Here is a 17,582-nt window from a genome sequence, read left to right on the forward strand (position 1 = left end):
CTGATGTAGAGCAACGCCGCACAAGTCTAATGAGCTGAAAGGTTGAAACACACAAATGACTAAAAGAGAGCGAGAGGGAGACAGAGACAGAGACAGAGAGAGAGAGAGAGAGAGAGAGAGAGAGAGAGAGAGAGAGAGAGAGAGAGAGAGAGAGAGAGAGAGAGAGAGAGAGACCACAAACAGTGCTCAGAAAGCAAACCACAAGTTGAGACCTCATTCACCTAAATTCAGACTTTCAATACCCCTCCTGCAGAGAATTTTGCATGAACAATTTATGATATTTGGAAAGCCTCCTACGCAGTGGTTCGACTTCAATGCAATGTGTGTCTAACCAGAATGTATGAATCTATCGGCAGGGGGACATCAAAACAAAAAAAGAAGCATTTTTTTCCCCCCGACTTTTTGATTGACAGGGGGGAAAAAAAACGAAACTAAACTTGGCCGTTTCCGCTGCACTCTGAGCCAGGCGGTCTGTGGGCCGGCTGAATTATTTAGTGTGCTTTGCCCTAAATCTACCGCCCGGGATCGGTGGGCGGCGTGCCTGCGCTTCCACACTCAGAGGATCGGCCGTAATGTGTCTGTGATGGAGACTGAGAGGCACTAGCTCACAGAGTAGCATTATAAACACACACACACACACACACACACACACACACACACACACACACACACACTACACACACTACACACACTACACACACTACACACACTACACACACTACACACACTACACACACTACACACACTACACAGAGAGAGAGAGAGAGAGAGAGAGAGAGAGAGAGAGAGAGAGAGAGAGAGAGAGAGAATGTGTGAGAGATGTGTGGGAATTACATAAAAAAGCACACAGCTTACTGCCTCTGTACTGCCATTTTTAGCTAAAAAATTCACACATGCTCAATTCCACACACAGCTACAGCAAGACAACTGCAGCAAACACCTCAAGTCCCGTCCCCCCGTCCCCCCGTCCCCCCCCTAAACAGCGAGGTGATCTCTAGCCAATTTGGCAGAGGCTTCATCTTGACTTATGTCAGGCTCTACAGAGTGCATATGTAACTGTACGGCCCACGCCATTCTTTTGGGTCAGTGATTTCAATGAATAAGACGCATGAACACATGGGCCGCTTGTGGATACTCAGGCAGGACTGTGAATGTGAACCGACCTGCGATCAGTGACATGGAAAGGCTCTTAATCAGAGAGCCAGATTCACGTAAAATATGCATTATGTTACGTAAGTAGAATGACATAGTTTACATTGTTTGGGTGATGGCTCTCATTTTGTTTTACTGTTTTGTCTTCACGTGGTAATATTGCAGAAATAAGCTCGACTACAAACTGCATCGTAATGATAAAACCAGTCTCATGGAACTGTGGCCAAACAAATAAAACAAATACACAGACACAATCAATTCCTGAAAGAGTCTATGGAAAGACATCAAAGACACACAGACACCACTGCAGGAAACAAGCAAATGAAATAACAAACAAAATGTAGGGCTGTGCTGCTCTGCAGAGGGAAGAACCTGCACACAGATCCGCTTTAGCTTCCAGCAGTGGCCACGCACATACACAGAGAGAGAGAGAGACAGAGACAGAGAGAAAGATAGACAGACAGAGGGTTTAGTCATCTGATGGTTACTCACTACATATAAGACCCTTTCCCCCAAACCCCCTCTCTCTCTCACACACACGGGGGGCCGTAAGAGGTTAAGTTGAAGAGTGGTACCAGACGAGTTGGCCTGACAGCTGTGATGCCCTGTCAGAGGTCTGTCCCAGTCACAGACCAGTCCTCACTCCCATATGCCAGTGAGTCAGCACGCAGTCGGATGCTGCCGCTGTCCTCGCTTTTCGGCCTGTCGCTCTACCCGCCTCTCCTTCTGCTATGCTCAAATATGGCAGAGAAGAATCACTTCAGATTTGCCACAGACAACAAGATGCTGGTGTGAAATGGACAACCACAGCAGTGGCATAAAAGCAGGATCCTACAGCTGTGTAAAACTGTAATTCAGATTTTTTTTTGCCACATTTCTTGACAAGCATACATGTACAGTATCTACATGGTTTTAGATGTATACAATATGTGCTTGGTATATTTTTACTACTAAGTGATGTAACAAAGTTGAGCTAAAGTACAATACTGACAACATGGGTCAGTGTGTCTATAACAGTGTTATGAAAACATGCAAGCACACACGCACACACAGTATCAAAACAGAACAAGGTGCCTCCACGAATTGTGAGTCACCTCACAGTCAGATCTTATTATTGTCTTTTCTTGTTCTCAGTCCATTATGCTCAACCAGATCAGACAGAACCACAAACATGTCAGAGGACATTAGACATTGTGAAATAGATTATTTACATTTCACTGCTTGTGGTATACTGTTGTAATACGGCAACTGTGTTTGACAAATCTCTTGAATCTTGAAAACCAATCTAGCTGGGCAAAACACAAAACTTCCTCCATCATGGCACCTTTGTAAAAGCGATAAACCACGGATGCTCCATGATAAATGTTATATGCTATTCATCAAATAGCTCAAGAAGGGAAAAATCACCATTTAATGAACCAATTCATCCTGCAGCACTGACTGTGCACTAGCCAGCGTCACTGTGGTACTGTTGCATAAAAGGTGCAGGGAGGGGGGGGGGGGGCAGGGGCAGTGTGCCGATTGCACAAAGGTAGTGAGGCAGAAACGCAGAAACTATGCATTTTTCAGATTACAGTATACTTCAAGATTTAATTATTCTATTCATGATGGGAAAGATGTGCAGGAGCTAAAAGTAGAAGTGTTGAGGGCAAAAGCAAAAAAAAAAAAAAAACACTCTCGAGAGCACTATAAGATAAACCCCCTGCGCTCTACGGCAGGTGTGTGTGCTCCATTTGCAAATGCACCATGCTGAGTTTAGCTGAGTTACCCTTTACTGAAGCTCAGCTACTGCTTATTTTACGGCCCCATTTAGAGATGAGGCCATAACTGATGATGAAATGCACCACCACACACTATTATTACATGCACTCATCCCCCTAAGATGATGAGGCAACAGAAATCAATGACATAACCAATAATAATGATTAAGTAATATTTGATTGCAAGTCTAACATGACAAATATCAGTGAAGCAAGTGAATGAATGAATTGTATAAATGGCCAACTACATGCAATATTTATGTTACGTATCCAAGATTACCATCCGATGCATTCAAACAGAAGGCTAGGCCGTGTTCCTAGTATTCCTAATTAATGAGTACTAAGCCCTGGAGGGAAGGTGTCTCAGCTCTTATTTACATCAGTCAGTTGCTCTTAATAAAATGTCAGAGGGGGCCTCGGGACTGGTTAGGATATTGGTCATAATGACTCACCAGTACATCAGAGGACATTCACTGTATGCTGCCACATAACAAAGGATGTCAATGAAGACACATAACAATAAAAATTGGACTCAATACTGCCCCCTTGAGGTAGGAGTGTAGGAGGAGGGGTGTGGTCACTGAGAGACATACATTGCTTTGTGTCAGTGTGGTAAGAGGCTACTTGAAGGACAACAACAGGACACTTGTGTGGACGGCGATGCGTTGAAATGTCACAGCGAATGAGAGCAGAGAAGAGCACACAGAGTCTGCAGGGAGGAGGACTACATCTGTGACCCTATACTCCCAGAGTGCCTTATGCAAGGGAAACAAGGCTCCAAACAGGCTACACGATGCTGCACAATAAGAGGCCTGCACACTTAATCTAGATGGATTTGAGAGCAGCCTTGAGGACACTAAGCACCACAGCATCTGTGAGACGCATCAGCGGCAGTTCGCACAAGCCTGCAGTGCAGCGTCACGAGGAACAGGACAAGTATGGGTCAGCGAGCATCATTTCAAACTTAAAAGGACCTCTACCTACTGCTACAGCACACAGCCCTGTTATATAGCTGCAGCCCTTTGAGCCTTTGGTCTGTCATTTTCCCCTCTCTACCCCCTCTCACACGGTGGCCACTGGTCTAAGCAGGTTTGGATAATACACAACAAATCAATCACTCTCAATCACTCCCAAACATTAATCCCCATGCAGGCAGAAACCACTGGCGTCATGCTTCTATAATCTTTTCCATGTCATTCTGAAGCAAATGGAGGCAAAAGCGGCCCCTGTGCTAATGGCGTGAAGAGAAAGTGTGGACCTTCTGCTCCCACAAACAAGTCACAAATGTGAGTCACGGAGATGAATATGCAAATGGCCATGTGTGTGTGTGTGTGTGTAATGTGTGTCGTGTGTCTGCAACAGAGGGACCGTGTAGGGCCAGAGACACGCAATGGATTGATTCAAAACGCCTGGCTGAGAATTACCCAGAGTGCAAATGCAAGGCGAGCAGGAGAACAAACGGCCACGGGGGAGAAGTGACCTGGCAGCTGAGGACCCGACTGCAGCCAAACAACAAAATACCCAGACACTGCAGCAGCAACCAACCTCCACCGCCCCGCACTGCACGGCACGGCACAGCACAGCACAGCACAGCACAGCACAGCACAGCACAGCACAGCACAGCAAATAAAGCCACACTCAACCCCTCGGGGTCTGTGAACGAAAATAAAAAATAAAGACAGCAAGGCAGATTAAATGTCTCCTGTTCAATACAGTGTATGATCTAACGCACCGAGGGATTACGGTTGTTTGTGCCGTTGAGACCTCCCCGATTGCTATTTTTGGGGACAACTGTGGAGAAGCATCATACAGTGCACTCTATCTGCTCAAACAGGCCGTACACCCACGTGGACGATTGCAGTGAAACTCATTTAAGTCTCGTTAATAATACAGTCGTCTTTCTTTTTTTTTTACTACTGTTACATTTGCCGCCTAGTTAATTTAGGCAGTCGGTGCTGAGTGCTTGTTAGAGCTGAGTGCTTGGCTATTGTGTCGAGAGAAAATGTCAGTGAAATTACTGATAAGTTATCTAATGCCAAGGCACCAGCACCATTCCAGGACTCGACAAAAGGAACTCTGCAGGATCGCAGGCCTAGTCTGACCCACTGAGGGAAGGGCCTTTGATGAGAGATCACTGGATGTACAGAGACTGAATAAAGTCAGGGGGTTATATAAGCCTCGGTGGTACTGTTGGAGTGCATGCGTGTGCATGCCTGTGAGTGTCTATGGCAGTGTGTCAAAATACTAGTGTACGGGGGGGAGGGAGACAGAAAGAGAGAGAGGAAGAGAGGGAGAGAGACAAAAAAGAGGAAAAAGCTGAAGAAACCGAGCAAAAGAGAGAGAGAGAGAGAGAGAGAGAGAGAGAGAGAGGAAAAAGAGGAGAAAGCTGAAAAAAACGAGCGAGCGAGAGAGAGAGAGAGAGAGAGAGAGAGAGAGAGAGAGAGAGAGAGAGAGAGAGAGAGAGAAAGGAGTATAAAAAGCCATGCACTTGGGGCAGGCTGCAAAAAGTGAGATAACAAGGCCAGGCCTAATATGAGACCAGGCCAGAACCAGAAAAGTCTTGACCTACTGCAGCCTCAAATTAAACTGCTCGGCCCTGACCTCCTCTGCTCTGCCAAAATCAGACCTGGAACTCAGAAAGTTTGTCAGTTGAAGTCACTATTGAAGATTACATGATTACACAACATATATTTGCACTTTCTTATTTCTTCTTACTAGAGTCTTTCATCAACTAATGAGAAAAGAAAAGAAAGAAGGGGGGGGGGACAGACGACGCTCTTGCAGCATCTTAGAAGAGGCACAGAGAGACATGCCTTCAGTTAGCTTTGGAAGGTTTACTTATTGTGGGATTTTATGTGATGGCAGACATAGGCCTAAGAGTGGAAATGTAGGTGGTTAAGAATGTCAGGGTACCATATTACAATAATGGTATTAGCATATTATTAAGCAGAGGACATGGTTTGCCAGATTAACTACAGCACATGAATTTACAAGGTGAACTTAAGCTGCTTCCTGGTAACATGTGATTTGTAATAACAGAATAATTTGAACTAGAACAAAACACCTTTAACTAAGGTTGCCCCCTTTATAAGCTCAGTTATCGTAACATAACCACAAACCATGGAAAATAAACATCTAAAGGGAAATGAGTGGTTGTTGTGCCTATAATGTATTTATCTTACATTTAACAGAATCATTCTCGTGATAAGGAAAGGGGCTACCAGGCTACCTCCCTGAAAGTAGGCTACTTTTTACGGGTGGGATGGATAGGCTATGTCGGATGACATGACAGTCTGTCACCACTTCCAGCACTAGCTGCTTTTGTGAAGTTTCTGATATTTAGCCTACAGGCCTTTTACAAAATAGGATTCTCGCTCCCAGAAGCTTCAGTAAATAATGTCACAATTGTGTGCTAAACTAAACAAAAATGGTGAGCAATAAAGTAGGCCTAGCCATCACCATTGATTGACGTTCATTCACACTAAACGCACAAACTCTGATTTAAGCATTTTCCTCTTTCCCCAGGAAATGTATTGAAACACACAGGCCTAAAACCAAATTAGGCTGGGAACTGATGGATTTCATATATAATAGTGTAACTCACCTGTGCAACGGAGCCACCTTTCCTCACCTCAAAGTGGCCAAAGGATATCCGTCAACAAGTTCATCAAGTCCTTGAGAGTGCAGCTTGAGAAACTTTTGTCGCAACATGAAGAGGTTCAAAGTCGTTTACTCTAAACCGAAGGGTCACGTTTGCAATGGACTGGTGTGAGGTCTATCGCATTTGTTAGTAAGGCTATGGCTATGGCGGATGTTTTTAATTTAGCTAAAACCTTTGTTAGTAAGGCTATGGCTATGACTATGGCGGATGTTTTTGATTTAGCTAAAAGTTAGCTTTGCTACCTGGTCAGCTGCAGTCGTCGAACGTTAGCCAAATGTAGTGGTGTATCCTGAAAGCCAACGCTAACAGAGGACGGGGGACCACTAAACAGACGTTCACCAGCAATATAACTCTTCGCTTTCCTGCATCAACCAGAGGTAAGCAGCCATGTTTGTTTTAGCTTCCCAAACGCCACTGCAGAATCAATGTATGTTTACCGTGCGTCGTGGTCGTTGGAGTGGGCCGAGCCAAATTGGGGGGAATCGTGCAGTAGGTTAGCTAACTAGGCCTAGGCAGCTGTGCACTTCGTATCACCCAGACACCCAGTTTAAAAGCGTCAGATATACTAGGCCTATAATAGACCCTTTCCTTACATGCATGTGGCTACGACAGAAACCAACTAAACATTCATAATTTAAATAAATGGCCTGAGAAGGAGTTGCAATATCACCAACCAACGCGTTGGTTAGCGTCTTAAGTGGTAGCTGATTGAAAACAAACACTGTCCCTCATTAAAAGAGGAAATGCCTGAGCCAGAGAGTCCTCTGGGAAAGTGCTGCTGTGCTGTTTCTGTTTAAAATGCGCTGCTGTATTCCTCCAGACTAGCTGACCTTCACACCGCCAGGCCCTCACATGTGCTGATCTGTGCACTATAGAGATTGATGTGCCACCACTGCAGACACAATACAAAAAAGCCTCAACTTAAGCAAACCCAGAGACTTATAAAGCAGCCGCATGCAAGCGAGTGTGATAAAACCACAGATTAAAATCAAGCATCAGGGCTTAAGGGGTTAAAGGGTTTAAGTTTATCTGTGCATAAAAGGGAATACAACAAATAAGCACAGCAATGTCAAAAGCAACAGAACACGCAGGACAAACGTGAAGTAGGAAAGAGAATGGTGCAGGAATGGTTTAAAAGAGAGAGAGAGACATCTTTGACCTAGAACAGAAGGATGCAGGCGGAGGGGGGTGGGTGATGGGATGAGGTCTGGGGACGCAGAAAGTGTGTCAATTTGGCAAGATGCAGCATTACATAATGCACCCTCTGTCCCTCTGCATGCGAGGAAGTGTGTGTCAGCCTTAGCGCGTGTTCCCCGTCATCAGAATGATGGCTCTCCAGGGCCGCACAGATTGAGTGAACAGGCACAAAGATGAGTCTGATGTAGTGCGCGTGTGTGTGTGTGTGTGTATGTGTATGTGTGCGCGCGCAAGCGCCTGCGTGTGTGTCTCTCTCTGTGTGTGTGTGTGTGTGTGTGTGTGTGCGCGCGCGCGCAAGCGCCTGCGTGCGTGTCTGTGTGTTTGCTCCCAAATGTGGCTGATTGCACTCCTAGAATCACAAAGCTGACCCTCTTGCAAGCTGATTTGCCCTCTTGAACCAAACCCAACAGCCGAAAAGCATTTGTGCCCTACTGACACAAAACATGGGCTTACTGCACGCCAGGACACAGTCCCAAACAGCCCAATTCAGATAAGCGAAGGGGCAACATACAGTTGAGCGTTGTTTTGTTACTCATCAAGTCTTACTAACAAACAAACACATTTCACAAAACATCTAGCATGTTAGTGCAGACTGAAGAAGATGAAGATTTCCACATTGAGTCTGCTGTCACATCAATCAGTATCACTCATCAGTGTTTACAGGGCCCAGTGGCTCACTCAGCATTACGACTGCAACATATTAAAATTCAAATGGCTAGCACTGTAATTATGTCTCTATTAGTGCTGCCTACTGAGTAAGTACTAACAAGACATGGTAACATGAAGGTGCTCAGTGGAGAGGAAAGTCACCATATCTGTTCTGCCTGTCATATGATTAAAAAAAAAAAAAAAAAATCCTGCACAGCATATTTGAGACCCCACATGGCCTAACTGAGGCCTGGGGTTGAACTAAATCTACAAGACCTAGTTCAGATTTAGTTGATCAAGATTTAGGAAAGTCATTTCAGACGTGCGATTTAACTTTGGATTATACATGCCTGGATCGGGGGCGCTGGATTTAAGATGAATGATTTTGGGGTCTCTGTAAGAGGCTGCAGTGGAGTGGTCCTCCCTTGGAGGTTTTATGGGAATCAAACATAGCTCAGCAACAGAAGAGTACTCATGCCGCTCCCCAATGGAGAAAATGACAGAAATGGAGTAAACAGTTAACACCAAGCATCTCTACTACTAGGCACATAATATGTGTGCCATGTTTAAACATTTTAATACGAAAATGGATGGTATCATCAGTATATTTGCAATTAATTCAACACATCAGCTACTCATCTGCAGTGGAATCCCCCCGCCCTTCCCCAAAGGTTCTTTGGGAATCAGCATTTCTCAATAATAGAAGACTATTCATGCTCACATTCCCAGTGTAGTGTCAAGGTGATTGCAGAGAGCCATTTTAAAGAACATGGTTGTGCACTTCTCAAAATAAAGCCCCCTTATGTCAGCACATTCAGTGAGATCACATTATAAATTCATAAGAAGTTGACCCTTTGCCGAGTCCCCCAAAGAATTATGTTGTAATGGGAATCCATTATTACAATGCTCATCTATGAATAGAGTAAGAATAGAATTTCATCTATTAGCCTAGCAGAGCCAGAATGAGAACTTGCAACAACAACAAAAAAAAAACACAAGTGACAACACTCATCCATGAAATATTTAATTCTATTAAATGCTGTCCTTCTTCTTCAACTTTATTTACCATGCATACTGTATATTTCATGGTCTAAAAGACTGAGCACTATGAGTGAGTTAAGCATGCCAGAGCCTTGCTTTCGTTTCCCCTTTATGCAGTGCAGTCCAGCATGAATGCTCCAGCTGTGGCTGGCTTTAGGCTATTAACAACTGTGGAAATCAAATACGGGATGCAAGTTTGCATTCAGAAGGACACAACTGTTAGGCAACCATATGCTGCAGTGTTCAAATTAACTCTTTTTTTAAATGTACTTTGAAATCAGCAGGTTGTAGGACATTTTCAGAAATGTCTATGTTCAGATGTAGGTGGGCTGGGCTTACAATCCAGGTGTTTGTATTAGATAACAGAATTAATAGGTCACTGAATTTCAGATCAATGACATCAATAGCATCCGGTTTAAAGATCGCCAAAAGCCAGCCAACCAAAGCACCAGTTAGTATTGATGGCTACACAGATAGCTAAGGCACCCACTGGTCCAATGCCATGGCCTAGTGGCACAAAAATCCCAGTTCTTTCTCTCTTTCTCTCTCTCACTTGCTTTTTCTCTCTCTGTCTCTTTCACTTGCTTTTTCTCTCTCCCTCTCTATCTCCCTCCCCCTCTGTCTCTGTTTCACTTGTTTTCTCCCTCTCAGACACACACACACACATACATTTACATTTTACAATTGAATTTACATGTATTTATGTAGCCGACACTTTTATCCAAAGTGGCATACGACGATGCGGAATAACATTCAAGCTACCATTGCAGAGGAAACCTTGGGTAATAATACTAATATGAATGTATTAATACTACAACAATAATAAATAGTACAACTAGAGGATGAGAGTGCAGAGGATTAAGAACTAGTCCAAATGTAAAGGAAGAAGACAATGGTAGAAGAAGAAGGAGGCAAAGTAGAAGGAGGGAAGAAGGGAAGTACACACACACACACACACACACACACACACACATACACTCACACACACACACACACACACACACACACACACACACACACACACACACACACACACACACACCAGTAGGCTACATAGCAACAACATAGCATAGCAGCCTGGCCTACTGACACACAGCAGCTCACTCCAGACACACACAGCAACATACCCCTGGGCAGAGCATTCAGACAATGAGGCACGGAGCAGAGAGAACATGAGCATAAAAACACAGAGATAGGAGGGGGAATAAAACACAGTTTGGAAGTGTAAACACACACACATGAGGATATAAAGGAGAGGATAAAGGTACACAATAACGTGGAATACAACTAAGATTGTAGGTGAAAAATGAAGCGATGCACACACATTTTAATAGGAGGACTAGAAATGGGGGGAGGAAGGAGTCTGCGTGAGAGAGAGAGAGAGAGGGAGCGAACATGAAGGAAGCTTGTTTGTGAAAAGAGGGTCAGACACATGCATAAAGAGAGAATGTGTAGGAGTGTGTGGCAGAAAGAGGGCTGGCGAGCGAGAGGGGAATTGAAAAGGACAGGGGCTTGGGGAATCGGCGCTGTGCAGCAGCGTAGAATAAGGTCGTTTCTGTCTGCCTGATGGCGGAGAATATGCCAGTTTAAAAGCCTGGGGTGTTTTTTTCTTTTTCTTTTTTTTTTTTCCATTTCCAAATGCATACTAAAGCAGGGCTCGAATCGCAGAGGCGCGATCAACACATTTCTCTAACTAAATACAATGGTGATGGGCTTAAATGTACAAGGCTGTCGTAAGGAATTGCTTGGCGCTAAACACGCAATCGCTAAATGAATGAGAGAGAGCAACGCTTGGCACACTAACACAATTACACAAACAAACTCAGATGCAGCAGAGCATGATGTACCACACCCAAAAGGGGATCACTGAGACAGCAGCCCCCCCTGTCCTGCCCTGCCCCCCTCTTCAGCCCACACTCACATCATCAGGGCATCCTTGACAGTCTAATCATACAGGAATGGAGGAAAAAAATGGCAAACATTTTTATTACATTGGAAAGGATCACGCTAGATCTTATATTCATCTCAGTCATCACCATCTGTTGCCCAAATTAAAATGCGGATTTTTCCTCCTAACGTAATCCATCTGGTTTGATCAAAATAAACCCATTTCCTTTAATTCGTTCTGAGCGTGAGGGGGAGCTCAGACAAAAGACACCCCCTACACACACACACACACACACACACACAAATACACACCACATGTCCACTCCGCCTCCTCCTCCCTTCCTCTCTGCTACCACGGCTCTCCGTCATGCTGACAGAGCTACACAGCCAATAGCATCGCAGGGAAGAAGCGGAGTGTGTTTCCATGGGAAACCAGAGCAGCATCCTCACCACTGCCAGCTGAGCTACCACAAAAAAATAATAACTAGCACACACAGCACACAGACTGTATAACCCCCCGACCAGAGAATGGTTTTAAAACAGCACAAGAGCATACAGGCACAGGGCGGCCAAGAGAAAGGGGCTTTTCTGCTGAACGCCAGGCCTTCGTGTTTGTCACACGTTAGCATGCCACTCATGCAAAGGGAAAGGTCCACCCCAGGCTGGTAGTGAGGCAAGCTCGTGGATGTGAATAATGAATGGATGCCACACAGGGAGAGAGAAAGAGCGTCAGCAGGAGACTGAGAGAGAGGGAGAGGGAGAAAGAGGGGAGATGGAGAGAAAGAGGAGAGAGGGAGAAAGAGGGGAGATTGGGAGAAAGAGAGGGAATGAGAGAGTGGGGAGATGGAGGGAGGCAGAAAGGAGAGAGAGAGAGGGGGAGGGAGGGAGAGAGAAGGGAGATGGAGAGAGAGGGAGGGAGAGCGAGAGAGAAGAGAGGGAGGGAGGGAGAGAGAGGGGAATGGAGCAGCCTCCCCCACCCCCAGTCCCCTGCGCTGGCTGACTGACTCATCCAGTGCCTGTAGCGAGTGGCATCACAGCCTCAGCAGCACAGCCCTGGCTCCTGCTAGCGCTAACAGCACAGCCCTGGCTGGCGTGCCAGTCACACATTAGGGAAAGGGAGTAAATAAAACAACAAGCCCTCTCTGCTGCTGAACACACAATGGCCTGTGACAGCTATGTCTGAAAAAACAACTAGTATGTGAAAACTCGTCATTAAAAATGTGCAATTAATTCAACACCTCGACTATTATGATGCAACATGTCAAAACAATCCATAGGCACTCCAGGCTATACTCCTTGTGTATCAGATTATGTTCATATAACAGGACTCACACACACACACACACACACACACCCTCTCTCACACACAGAGACAGAGGCATGTGTGTGTGTGTGTGTGTGTGTGTGTGTGTGTGTGTCCTGTGTTCACAACAAGCCATGGAGGAAGAGAGAGTTGAAGAGTGTTACAAAGGCCTGCCTACAGTTTCCCCCTGCTTACCTCTCCAGATGCCCTTCTCCTGCGATCTGGCACAACTAGTGTATTCCCATTGCTGCCAGGAACTATAGTAGAGCCGATACTCATCCTGGGCCCAACCAGCATGTATCTTTTATCACCAGATCTGTACTGGATGCTGTGGCATAGAGTTCCATCATAGTTTGTCTCCTGCAAATACTTGGATGAATAGTCTGTTGATTTGGAGCACTGCATGACGATCAGTACAATGATGCTGATGAGGAAGAGGGTAGAGACTGACCCTAGTGTGATAATTAGGTAAAATGTCACATTGTTTTCATCCTCATCTTTCAGGATGCCTTGAACATCTGAAGCTGCAAATGCCTCTCTGGGCTCCACAAGATTGATAAGTACAGTAGCAGTGGCTGACAGTGATACGTTTCCATTGTCTTTTACCAAGATGACCAGTTTGTGCTTAGCCTCATCAGTCTCTGTGAATGGCCGAAGGGTTCTTATCTGACCAGTGTAGCGGTCTAAACCGAAGAGGGTGTGGTCAGAAACTTCGTGCAGTGCGAATAGCAACCACCCGTTGTATCCTACGTCGAGGTCGTAGGCCCTCACTTTGGCCACTAAATGTCCAGCATTTACATTGCGGGGAATCTCCTCCACACCTTCAGCAGAGCCGTTGCTGCTGAGGGGGGACAGAATCAGGGGGGAGTTGTCGTTCTGATCCAGAATAAAGACTGTTACACTTGGGCTACACTGGATGCGTTACGTTACGTCGCGTTCTAGAAGCGTATTGTTACTTATCGACTGGCTACACTGGCTGCGTACGTTCAGCGATAAGTCAAGAGCAAGAAGTGTGTTTTGGATTTGCCGTTTTTCAGCTCAGTGCACCGGCTTTCCACTGATTCATAGTTTACATAGCCTACATAATAAATACAACCAGGGTGAGGGTTAGCCTACACCTCTACCTCTGCTGAATGAATTTCATCCTCGGGGGACTTGTCAATTATTTCAAAACAATTGAAAATGAAATAACAGGCAGGTTGTGACAGGGCTTACAAAGGGGCGTCTGCAGGAATGAATGCTATGGTACGCACACCAATCCACATGCAATAATACAACAAAAACGTCTAACAGTGATCTACTCATTTGGACAACGTTACACTAAGTTACTGCTAAGTTACATTTAGTTTTGTTCTAGCGTACCGTTAACGTCTGGTTTTAAACAGTTGTAATGCTAACGTTCCGACAAGCACACAAATTGTCTACCTTATTGCCCATCTGGAATAACTCCTCTAGCAAATTGCTGCCTCCATCTTCCATTCTCTCTCTTTTCGTTGCTTAAAAGAACTTGCGATATCCATGATGACTACTGAGTTAGTGATTTAGGTTCACATTGTGTGCTGATAACCATAGATAGCCGAGTAAAAGAAAACAACAAGCAGCCTAGTTGCGCACCTGCGTGCGTAATCTCTCCTGCTCAAACAAAATATCCACTTAAGCGGGCCATCAGACGAAGACGAGCGCATTGTGTTTGTTAGGGATGACAAACTTGTCAGAATTAAAAAAAAAAAAAAAAAAAAACTCTTCCTGCTGACGTCTCAGACATAGCCTTTGCTTCTGAGAGTTTCGAGAATAGGCCTATAATGCCACGGAGTCCAAGGAGACAATCTCCGCAAAGTGGGGAGAACTGGGACGATGAAACACTTTTTATTTAAGCCTAAACGTAATTTAGCCTACAAAGATATCGTAGGGTAGGCTACAACACCAAAAGTGAATATTTTGTCACTAGCAACCTACATCTGTCCTCCGTCAAATACAGTTGCATTTACAGCTCTGAACAAAACCGTTCTTGAGTTATAGGGCTATTTGAGAAGTCCAACGTGCGTTTTGTTTCATTTTCCCATGGTAGCAAATGAAACAGCATGGGGGACAAATAACTTAGCCTACAGTTTCACAAAGCTATGTAAACTTCCCACAACTTCAATATTTGACATCATGAATGGTACTTCAAATATGTGTTATTGTGGATAGATTGCTGCTGGGCTATTGCCTACGTCTAGGTTCATGTCTGTTAACAACTCATTGCCGTCGGTGAAGCGCGGCTATCTCCCTGTTAATTGCATTTGGCTGAGCAACGGAGGTTAATAGGCCTATACTCTGTTTTGTCCAAATTAGGCTATGTCTGTCTATCGCTCCCCATGTCAACAGCAGACTACCAACATAGTGCCATAAATCAAATCCTCTGATGAGTAAAACAGAATGAACGTGTCCACTAAATAGTCTGTTAACGTGCGCTTGTTCCCTGCTCAGAGTTTCGCAGAGATGTGGATAAAAGAAGGCCACACAAAGTCCGACATCAAAGTAAGCTGTTTAGCCTACTTAGTCCAATAAGCGGAATTATTTTGACATGATGTGATAGTAATCGATTAGGTTTTATGGTACATTTTACTGTCCGTTAGCCCTAATTCCTCTGCCCTGTTCGCGTGATCCTCATTAGTGGGTCGACTGAAACATTTAGGCTATCTCCCACATCGCAGGTGTGGCCATCGCAGACAATTAAATGGTTCATGTCCTTACATTAACGATGAATGTTCAACTTTTCGAAGTGTTGTAGGACCTGTTAGCGCTACAGAATTAGGCCTGTTGATAGTTTTTTTTTTTTTTTTTTAAACATCCCCCCTCTGTTATTTATTTTTTTGACAAATCGCACCCCATCAATACAATACACACATCCTCTTCAGATAGGCCTAGTGTTTCTATACAATGACTGCGCATAGGCTCCTTACGTCAAAAGAAAAAAAATAGAAGACAAGTCTATTTCTACGGCTTCGATGCGGCATGACTTAGCGCTGCCGCTACTGGTGTAGCCAGTTCCATTGATTATAGTGGAATCTAATTGTTACGTCAGATGTGGCTTTGACTTAACCAGACTTAACGTAACGTAACGCAGCCGTAACGTATCCGGTGTAGCCTCCCCGTTACTGTGGCGTTGCTGCTGCGCGCTGGAGTTCCGGAGTCTGTAGCGAGTACATGGAACTTAAATGTTTTCACTGTTTCAAAGTCGAAACTTTTTAATGCGTACACCATCCCATTTTCCGAGTTAATGTTTATGGCGGATGTGTATTTACTGTCATCACCACAGTCTCTACATATCTGATAACTTACAAGTGCATTTTCATTGAAGTCGCGATCAAATGCGGAAACAGAAAACATTGAATCGCCTGGAATGTTATTTTCTGCTACATAAAACATATATGGGGTGAATAAAAATACTGGAGGGTTGTCATTAACGTCCGATATTATTACCTTAATTGTTTTGATAGATGACAAGGAAGGTTCTCCCGCGTCCTTAGCAACTAATACAATGTCATATTCATACATGCTTTCTCTGTCTAGTGGGGATTTAGTCACCAAAGAATATACATTATCTTTCGTTGACGGCATTAATTTGAAAGCTATATCGTCGGGAAGTGAAAGGGATATTTTACCATTTTGGCCATCATCTAGATCATGTACGCTTATAAGTGCAACTGTTGTTCCTGGTCTTGAATCCTCAGGAATGGCACTGGCGAATGATGTCACGTCAATTTCTGGAACATTATCATTAACATCAACCACCTTGATTATAACGCTTTTATCTGCTGTCAAAGGAATGGCACCTCTGTCTGATGCCTTAATGTCTATCTCATAGCTTTTTTGTTCTTCAAAATTTATGTTCCCTTTCACGAGTATGTTACCTGTAATGGAATCTAAATCAAAGAGTTCCCGCAACTTGCTGTCGACGTCATTGCCAAATGTATAGAACACATCTCCATTTGGACCGTCATCCAAGTCAGTGGCGTTTACTTGTATAACTGTTGTGCCTACAGGTGAATTTTCATTCAAAGTGACTGAGTATACCTCCTTTGTGAATACAGGCATATTGTCATTGACATCCAGCACGTCAACAATTATATTCATGGAGCCTGACTTTGGCGGACGACCACCGTCAATTGCAGTGAGCTGTAGTTTATAGAACTGTTTTGTCTCTCTGTCTAACGGTTTCTGTATAACTAGAAAGGGCATTTTTCGATCTCCGTCTCGCTCCTTAACATCAATACGGAAATGATCGTTTGTGCTTAGTTTATACATCTGTACAGAGTTGGTGCCACCATCAGGATCACGGGCAGCAGGAAGCTGATAACGCGTGCCTGGCATGGCAGATTCTCCTATCTCCAATCTTTTCTCTCGCTCGGGAAAACTAGGAGCGTGATCGTTTACGTCCACAACCTCCACAGCAACATAATGAATTTCTAGAGGGTTTTCCAAAACGGTTTTGACATCGATCAAACACACGCTGCTTCTCTCACAAACCTCCTCTCTATCTATTTTCCCTTTCACGTACAATATTCCATCATTTTGGTCAATCTGAAAATGAGATTCTTTTGAGCTTGATACAATACGAAATCCTCGTTCTTTCAGTGTTCGTGGATCAATTCCCAAATCCTTTGCGATGTTTCCCACGGCAGCCCCGTCCTTCATTTCTTCAGCAATTGAATACCTTATTTGCGCAAAAGATCCCTTCAAAGAGAACAGCAGAGCGACGAAAACCAGACATTGCCAGGGCTGTCGCGATGCCCCGCGTCTTTTATGTTCCATTTTGTCGAAAACGCTCCACCGCGTTAAAACAAGTTACTGATATCCAATAATATTTCCCCTGTGCATCGGCGATAGGTGTGCTATAGACTTGATTAATACAGTCCAATCAGTAGTATTTGTACTGTATTATCTGCAC

At 44.4% G+C, this 17,582-nt stretch overlaps 2 protein-coding genes across 2 annotated transcripts in view; both read right to left on the bottom strand.

Moving 5' to 3' along the window:
- Nucleotides 1-17,582, bottom strand: part of LOC134069103 (protocadherin alpha-C2-like) — a 166,464-nt gene that overhangs the window by 105,611 nt on the left and 43,271 nt on the right. The window lies entirely within an intron of this gene.
- LOC134069416 (protocadherin beta-15-like) lies at nt 7,406-17,446 on the bottom strand. The gene is made up of 3 exons (XM_062525381.1): nt 15,791-17,446; nt 12,845-13,561; nt 7,406-7,465 (listed from the first exon to the last, which is right to left on the bottom strand). The coding sequence occupies exons 1-3, from the start codon at nt 17,444-17,446 to the stop codon at nt 7,406-7,408; spliced, it is 2,433 nt and encodes an 810-aa protein (XP_062381365.1).

Source organism: Sardina pilchardus, chromosome 21, assembly GCF_963854185.1.
Source record: "Sardina pilchardus chromosome 21, fSarPil1.1, whole genome shotgun sequence".
Lineage (NCBI taxonomy): Eukaryota > Metazoa > Chordata > Actinopteri > Clupeiformes > Clupeidae > Sardina > Sardina pilchardus.